Source organism: Chiloscyllium plagiosum, chromosome 13, assembly GCF_004010195.1.
Source record: "Chiloscyllium plagiosum isolate BGI_BamShark_2017 chromosome 13, ASM401019v2, whole genome shotgun sequence".
NCBI lineage: Eukaryota > Metazoa > Chordata > Chondrichthyes > Orectolobiformes > Hemiscylliidae > Chiloscyllium > Chiloscyllium plagiosum.
Genome location: NC_057722.1, coordinates 12,134,036 through 12,143,257, shown reverse-complemented (window position 1 = coordinate 12,143,257; position 9,222 = coordinate 12,134,036). Strand labels below are relative to the sequence as shown.

At 40.2% G+C, this 9,222-nt stretch overlaps 1 protein-coding gene across 3 annotated transcripts in view; it reads right to left on the bottom strand.

The window, feature by feature from the left end:
• LOC122555770 (nuclear body protein SP140-like protein) overlaps positions 1-9,222 on the bottom strand; it is a 53,970-nt gene that overhangs the window by 30,523 nt on the left and 14,225 nt on the right. For all 3 annotated transcript variants that reach the window (XM_043701887.1, XM_043701886.1, XM_043701888.1), the window contains 3 exons: positions 7,291-7,459; positions 2,648-2,824; positions 1,899-2,039 (listed from right to left, as the gene is read on the bottom strand). In XM_043701887.1, the coding sequence (XP_043557822.1) occupies positions 1,899-2,039; positions 2,648-2,824; positions 7,291-7,459 (487 nt within the window). The remainder of the gene's footprint in view (positions 1-1,898; positions 2,040-2,647; positions 2,825-7,290; positions 7,460-9,222) is intronic.

Genomic DNA, 9,222 nt, shown 5'->3' with positions numbered 1-9,222 from the left:
AAAGAGACCTTGGAATGCAGGTTCATAGCTCCTTGAAAGTGGAGTCACAGGTAGATAGGATAGTGAAGAAGGCATTTGGTATCCTTTGCTTTATTGGTCAGAGTATCGAGTACAGGAATTGGGAGGTCATGCTGCGGCTGTACAGGACATTGGTTAGGCCACTGTTGGAATATTGCGTGCAATTCTGGTCTCCTTCCTATCGGAAAGATGTTGTGAAACTTGAAAGGGTTCAGAAAAGATTTACAAGGATGTTGCCAGGGTTGGAGGATCTGAGCTACAGGGAGAGGCTGAACAGGCTGGGGCTGTTTTCCCTGGAGCATCGGAGGCTGAGGGGTGACCTTATAGAGGTTTACAAAATAATGAAGGGTATGGATAGGATAAATAGGCAAAGTCTTTTCCCTGGGGTTGGGGAGTCCAGAACTAGAGGCATAGGTTTAGGGTGAGAGGGGAAAGATATAAAAGAGACCTAAGGTGCAACGTTTTCACGCAAAGGGTGGTGGTACGTGTATGGAATGAGCTGCCAGAGGATGTGGTGGAGGCTGGTACAATTGCAACATTTAAGAGGCATTTAGATGGGTATATGAATAGGAAGGGTTTGGAGGGATATGGGTCGGGTGCTGGCAGGTGGGACTAGATTGAGTTGGGATATCTGATCGGCATGGATGGGTTGGACCGAAGGGTCTGTTTCCATGCTGTACATCTCTATGACCCTATATACACAGAAATGTTGTACAACACCTAGAGAGAAATGGTGGTTTGGTGGTAATGTTACTTGACTAATAATCCAAAGGCCTAAACTAATGTCCTGGGGATAAGGAGTTGAAATCCCACCAATTAATAAAACAAAACCTGGAATGCTGAAATTTTGATTATATAATGGTGACATGAAGCTTCTATCAATTGTTACCAAATATCCATCTGGTTCACCAACGTCTTTTAGGGAAGAAAATTTGCTGTGCTTACCTGGTCTGGCCAAGTGTGGATTTGTTGGGCCAAAGGGCCTGTTTCCACACTGGAGAGATTCCAAGATTCTAGGGATTCTATATGTGAGTTTGAACACTTAGCTATCTGCTGAAATAGCCAAGCAAGCCACTTATTTTAACCAAACACTTCCAAAACCCATGAACGAACAAAACCATTGAATACTCAATGGCAGACCTGACTCTGATTAGCAGCTGGTCCAAAACTGGGAGATCTGTCTCACGAACCAGTCCTTTTACTCTTACCATCTGGTCTTGTTCCTTCTATGAAACATCTAGGAGCTTGGAATCTGATCTTTCCTATGTATTTCTTTATGCCAATGCCTCAGCCAAGCAATATTGACTGATCACCACCCTTTTCTCCTCCATTTAATCTGTGGTAATTGTTTGAAATTTGCCATTCTTGCATTTGTCCTGATGACTACAAAGAAAAACCTTTGGCAACACATCTGTCCCTTTGGCAATCTCTCTCATCCAATACCACTCAGAAAGTAGAGAACAGCTGATCATTTTTCTCACCGCTATTAATATGAGACAGATAACTGCAGCACTATGCCTATAGAACAATGATCATAATGCAGGTGCAATCAATTTCTTTGGTATCTCAGCTGATTTGAAATGTGTTTTAAATAAAAATCTTTTTGCTCTTGATGTAATGCTATGCTATTTTGACAAAAACAAAGGCAAAAACTCAGATGAAGATGTAAAAATAATTGCTAAATTTGATATGCTTTTATTTTTTGGTTACGTTTATAAAAACCTTTTAGATCTCATGGTATGGATAAACTATTTTTGAATGTTCAAGGATTTGGGAGCTCACTTTAGGAGTGATGTCCAAAACAGGAGTGATGGATAATACAGGAGTTGGAACAACTGAACATAAAGTAGTTGAAAAACACCCAAAGATGGGTCAGTTACCACATGCTAGTCTTTTCTTGTCCAATATTCCAGTAATGTCACCACAGTTGACAAGCAGTTCATTGGAGTCAAAGTACCCTTGCTTTGGGGGAGAACAAGACTTTTTGACTCTAACATTTGGTTTGATGCTTTTCTCTTTTCCTGAGCAAAAAAAAAACAGAGATATAAAAATGGAGAAAAAATGAGAGACAAAAAGACAGTGTGAAAGAGAAAATGACAGATGTATGGGGAAAGGGAGAGAAGGAGAATGTGAGGCAGACTGAATACTTTTTACACCCTTTTTAGTCCATGATAGAAATGTAAAACTTATACTCTGATATCAACCTAAAAATTACCTCCAGAGCTACAATAGTCAGAGACATTGCGTCTATCAGTGTGTGTGTGTCTATAGCTGTGGCATGAGTGTGAGAGTCTCTGTGTGTGTATGCATGTTTGTGTGTGAGAGTGTGTGTGCATGCACGCGTGTGTGTGTGTGTGAATAAGTGAGTGTGAGAATGAGAGAGAGGGAAAGTGAGAGAGTGTTTGTGAATGTGTGCTAGTGCGTGTGAGTGTGTGTGTGTGTGTGTGTCTCAGCATGTCTGAGTGTGTGTGAATCTGTGAGAGTGTGAATGTGTGTGAATGTGTATTAATGTGTGTGTGTGCGTGTGTGCGAGTGTCTGTGAGTGTGTACCAATGTGCATGAGTGCGAGTGAGTGCGAGACTGTGTAGTGAAGCCTTAAGCAAATGTTATGAGAAGACTGGCAGCTCACGGTTTGGGTCTTTGCTGCATTCTGGGCTCTGAAGTTTGCTGCACTTTTCAGTTTTCCCATTGGCTGAGTGAGATGCACATTCTTCATCAGGATGCTTTCTCTTCCCCATGATACTCAGCTTGCCCTTTCCAACAGGATTGGTTTCAAAACCACGCTTTCCTCTTTCTTCATTCAGTTCTAACGATGGGCCAGAGGAAGGTACAGTCAGTATATAGGAAGAAACAAAGAAAAATAATCCCCTCCTTTTAGTCAGGCACAAGAGTGAAGGAAGTGAGATGTATTCTTTGGTATCACTACACCTAAATAAAAAACTTTCTTCATTAAGCTAGTTAATATTGTTAAAACCATCAGACTTCATTAGCAGTCCATTACTGTGCAAATCTTTCCACTATTTATCTGTCTTCACAAATGGAAGAGTAAAGACACAAAATGAGAATGAGTGGATCCACTGAGAATTTACTACAGGAGTGCTCCATCAGTAGCTAGACTTTTATGTTGTATGTGTGACTGTGTGTGGGCATGTGTTGTGTGACAGAGTATGTGAGCGAGAGTATGTGAGCGAGAGTATGTGAGCGAGAGTATGTGAGCGAGAGTATGTGTGTGTGTGTGTGTTGGTGAGCGAGCGAGTGTGAGAGTGTTTGTTTGACTGTGAGTGGCCAGTAAGGACCTCAGGCCTGCCCTGCCAGTCTATAACACCTCTGCTCCCTAATTCGAGGCTAGTAGAACAAAGAAGAACACTGGACAGGAACAGGCCCTTCAGCCTACCAAGCCTGTGCTGTTCCCTTATCCTTAGGTAAGCACACCACTTATTATCCATATGAGGTTTCTATCTCTCTCTTCGCCCTCCGTTCATGTGTCTATTTAGATCTGTCTTAAACATTGCTAATGTGCCTATATCCTCCACTCCCACTGGCAAAGTGTTCCAGGCAGCCACCACCCGCTGTGTGAAACATTTCCCCTGCACTTCTCCCCTAAACTTGTCCCCTCTCACCCTGAACCTGCGTCCTCTTGTAGTTGACCTTTCCAATGGAAACATTTTCTCAACATTTACCCTATTAAGCACTTTCAGAAACTGTATATTTCAATAAGATCATTCCTCATTCTTCTAAACGCTAATGAGTGAAGTTCTAATTGATTTGCCATTCTTAATAAATCAACCGCTTCATCCCAGAAATCAGCCAAGTGACTTTCTTTTTAACTGTCTCCAATGCCAACATATCTTGGCTTAAATATGGGGACTACAACATACACAGGTGTGGCCACACTAACATCCTGTACAATTGTAACAAGACTTCCTTATTTTTTTAAAACTCTAACCAACATCTCCTATACCAACCCTGAGCAATAAAGGACAAAATTCCATTTGCTTTCTTAATTACTTGCTGCACTTGCATTCTAACATGTGTTTCATGCATAAGAATATTCAAACCTCATCTCTATGAGATTTTTACAATCTATCTCCATTAATAGTTTGTAGCTTGACTTCCCCAACAAAGTGCATGACCTCACTCTTTCCTATGTTAAACCCATCTACCAGTTTTAGACCACTTACTCAAATTTTCTATATCCCCTTGCAGAAGTCCACTTCACAACATCACACATTTTTTTTAAATACCATCAGCAAATTTGAATCGAGTACAATCTGCCTATTCCTGAAAGTCATTAATGCAAATAATTGAGTCCCTAGAATTAATGCTTATAGCACTCTACCAGTTCAGTCTTTCTGACCTAAAAAAGACCACAAGACATAGGAGCAGAAATCAGGCCATTCAGCCCTTCGAGCCTGCACTGCCATTCAATCATGGCTGATATGTTTCTTAACCACATTCTTGCACTTTCCCCTGTAATCCTTGCTCCTTTGACAATCAAGAACCAATCTATCACCGTCTTAAATAAACTCAATGATCTCTCCACAGCCTTCTGTAGCAGTGAATTCCATAGATTCACCACTCACTGGCTGAATAAGTTTCTCCTTATCTCTGTTCTAAAAGGTCTTCCCTTTACTCTAAGGCTATGCCCTCAGGTCCTAGTATCTCCTACCAATGGAAACATCTTCCCATCATCTACTCTGTCCAGGTCATTCAGTATTCAGTATGTTTCAATCAGATCCCCTGACCCTTCTAAATCTCATCGAGTATCATTCTAGAGCCCTCAAAACTAATTAATTTTGAATCTGTCTTCAGTGCACTAACCAATCCTCAAACCATTCGAAGACATTGCCTCTAATACTTCTACCTTATGCAATAACCTTCTAAGTGGCACTTTATTGAATGCCTTCTTAAATTCAAAAAGAAACTACATTGACTTATTCCTCTTTATCAACTCTGCTTACTACATACTCAAAATAAATCTGGGAAATATGTCAAACATGACTTAATTTGCACTAAATCATATTGAATCTGTGTGACTGAGTTAAGCTTTGCTAAATTTTCTGCTATTTCTTCCTTAGTAAAAGGATTCTAGCATTTTCTTAACAACTGATTTTTGGCCAATTATTCAATAGTTTCAAAGCTTTCTCTCTCCCTTCCTTCTTGAACAGGGGCATCATATTAACGGTTTTCCAATCCACTGCAATCCTGCCAGAATCCACCAAATTCTGGAATATTTCCAGCAATGCCTCCACAATCTCCGCAGTCACTTTCTTTAAAACATTTGAATGCAGACCATTTAGGCTTGGTGACTAGTCTGCATTTAGTCCCATTAGTTTGACAAATTCTTTATCCCTTAAGACATAAGAGCTTTTACCCTCTTAGCAATGTTTACAATAAAGAAAAATATAAATTATTGGTTTACATTATCTGCAATTGCCCCGTTATCAATCCTCTAGCCTCATCCTCCAAAAAGGTGCTACACTTGCTTTAGCTGTCTGTAGAAGTTCTTGCTTGTTATCTGCATATTACTTCTGTAATCAATTTTCTTCTTCTTTATTAGCTTTTTAGCGGTTGGTTCCTAAAAGATTACTAATCTTCTGCGCTACCATGAGTTGTCACGGTCTGTTGTCTAATCTTTTTATGAGAGGTGGGTCTCATTGTCTTCATCACCATTTTCTGCCAAACCCTAATTGCCCCTGAAAAGGTGGTGAAAAGCCACTTTCATCAACTGCTGCATCCAGGGATACCCACAGTACTGTTAAGGAGTTCCCTGTTAAGGAATTTGAATCACATTCCAATAATTGTTTAACGTTCTCTCCAACGCTATAAGCGTTGTTAAGGGCCTTTTAAAGTATTTATATCTATATCTTCTGACCCTTGCTGCTCCTGATCGTCAGTTAAAATTATGATACTTTTGAGTTTTGAAGTGTAATTTACTCTGGACAATTCATCTCACAAACTTGGTCACCTTATAACAATGTCGCTTTCTGGCAGTTAGATCAAAACTGTTTATCTAATTTTTGTCGTTAGTTCATCTATTTTATTGTGGATGCTCCATGCATTTAGAAGACAAGCCTTTTATTCCATCTATTTAATTATTATTTTCCACACAGGCTTACTCTCTAATGCATTATCATCATTAAATACTCTATCTCTTCCTCGTCCACACAGATTATCGAAGTGGATAAAGACAGTCTTCTCAATTGCCTTAACCTTGTTTCCTTGGATTTCTAAATCATCCTTTACTTGAATTCTCTTTTGTTCGTTCAAAGCTTTTTCCCTAATCTGACCATACTTGCTGCTTCACCCTTTCATTTTTATATTTTTTGGCCAATCTGATCACACCCTGATCATTGCCTGCATCCCTATCCTGCACTGTTGCCTTGTCCTTGCTCTTTACCTTTCCAAATCAACTAACTTATGCACACACTTCAATCACCAATAAAGTATTGCCTGTAGATTGGGAAGAGTTTTCCAGCCAGTGTTTAACAGTAAATCTCAAAGTTCATTTAAAATTTCTCTTATCTTGCTATGCATTTTTTGCGAGAGGTTGGGTTATTTGCGTGGACATCGTTATTGACATAGTGAAGCAACTGTGTGGTGGGGTGTGGGTATTGTGTAAGGGCTTGTGATGATGTCACGGAGCTGTTCCTCAGTTGGCATAAATAACATTGTGTGGTTGGAGCCAGAAACTCTTTAGGGGGGAGTCATGAAAGTACATGGTCATGAATACATGCAGATAGATTGGACTTTAAATAATGTAACAATAAGACTAAAGTCTAGTATATCTATAATTAGCAAGCATACCAGAATTTAGACTAGACATACAATAAATAGTACTGCTAAGAAGTCAAAGTTTCAGGACAATTCTTGTCTTTGGTTTCACTTTGATCAGTTTGTCTTACACCAAAATGCAGTGTGGCATCAAGCCATGGAGTAATAGAGTGAATACCTACTATAGAGGTATCAGTGCATCCATTCAAATATGTCAAACGTTGTACTCGAACCTGACCAAATACCTCTGTATAGTCAAAAAAAAGACTTTTATTTGTAGTACACTTTTCATAACCTCAGGACGCCATAATGTACTTTAGAGCCAATAAAAGTAGTTCTAAAATCCAGTCACATGCTGACAGGGAATATCTACTATGTGCTGGTCACTACTTTCCATTGGGATTGATGGAAACTCACAAACAAACAGGATTAGTGACTGCCTGGTACCTTAGAGGAGTAGATACCTGTGCCTCCACCCAGATACCTTCACTTACATACCTTCAACCAAGCTGCACTGCAAGGGATACAGCTTTGGATACTTCTGCATGTTATATTCCTGAAACAAGTTACACCAAAACTTGCGAATGGTCGGGGGATCACTCAATTCCAGGCACTCCAGCAATGAGTACACAGCCTTATTGATGTGTTTTCGAACTTTCACAATTTCCTACAAGAGAAATATGTACTTTGATACTCTGAAGAGCACGATACGTTAGGTATTGCAACCACCTCAGATCACTAAGTCCAAACATCACAACTCAAACACTGTAAATTAAACATTAGTCACTGGCCTCCTATCTGTGTAACTTTCAGCCATCAGGATTCATGGTTCACCAATCTTTGGAAGCCAATGGGATCTTCAATTTACTCCAACCACCAGAGGGTGTATGTTGGGACATCTGTTGGTTTAATTAAGTTTAACTTAAAGCATGTGTATACTGGAGGTAAGGATCTTATGGTGTCGAGATTCCTACTTCTCAGCCAGCAATCCCCACTTCAAGTCCCACCTTCCCCAGAAGTGTTATCATGACATGACAAACAGGTTGATTAAAGTAACTGTAAATTAGAAGTGTGGAGAGGACAGATTTTGGAAATCAATTAAATCTACTGCTACTTTGGCGTTTTGCATTTTTAAAATATAAATCAACCCAATCAATATTTGCGGAGCAATTTCTGGGACTTAAACCTAGTGCTTTTACCTCTGGCCAAGAGGTAAAAGCACGACTTCTGACCTATAGCACACATCATGACAGTGTTGCTTCATTAACATGCAACTTATCACACAAGCTATGCCTGCAACAGCAATGGGTTTTTATCTTTCTACGTTCCCTCTTTTAAAGTCATAGATTAGTATACGACAAGGAAAAAGACCCTTTGGTCCAACTCATCCATGCTGACCAGATGCACCATTAGCCAGCATTTGGCCCAAATCCCTCGAAACCCTTCGTATTCATGTATCCATCCAGAAAAAAAAATGTTTGTTGCCCTTAGCTCAGAGTTTGCTCCATAAACCTTTCTGTATTCTCCTTAAGATGCTTCTTAAAACCTAAGTTAGTGACAAAATTTTTGATCAGTTGCTGGAATAGCCCAAATCTGCTAATCACCGAAGTGAATGGAAGCATTGATGAAGGAAATGATACATGGTCAGAAGCTAGCATCTGTGTCAAATATGAAACTAAGGTTATAGTCAGGTTCAGCCTCAGACTGAGAGCAACGGAATGGTTTTTCATCGAACAGAATTCCTACTGTCTCCGCTGACTCTCCATACAGCATTGTGCCCAGAACCTGCTCTCCACCTTATTCCATAAGTCCAGATTTAGTGAAGCCAATCCGTCTAATTTGCACATCTTTGGTCTGTCAGAGGAAGCTGGAGCAACCGGTAGAAACCCACGCGGGGATGTAGAGAACGTGCAAACTCCACAGATACAGGCACCCTAGGCTGGAATCGAAGCCAGATCCCTGGCGCTTTGAGGCAGCAGTGCTAACCATTGAGCCATGTGAGCCACAATTTGTGGTTGTCTTTTTATTTGAGGACAGACGTAAAAGGCAATGCTTCTTCAAAGGATCCTGTGCATCAACGATATTCTCTTCTACTTTTTAATTTGACTTTCTAATCCATAATCCTATCGCTGGTGAAGAGCAAACCATACGACATTCCTGTTCATTGTCTACCCCTTTAAAATGAATATCCAAACTTCTAACTGCTTGTTCAGTTAGCTGGAGCTTGTTAAACTGCAAACTGAATTGCTCTACTCTTCCAATGCCTCATATTCAACCGAATGCCCCAGCAAGCATGCTGCAGACAATGCTGCCTCAGTAACGTACTAGTGTTCAAGATGCACGTTTTGTAAATCATCTCATGCACCAGAGGCATTACAGCTCTTGAGGGAAAAAAGAAAGGAAGGTGAGAGAGAGAGAGAGAGAGAGAGA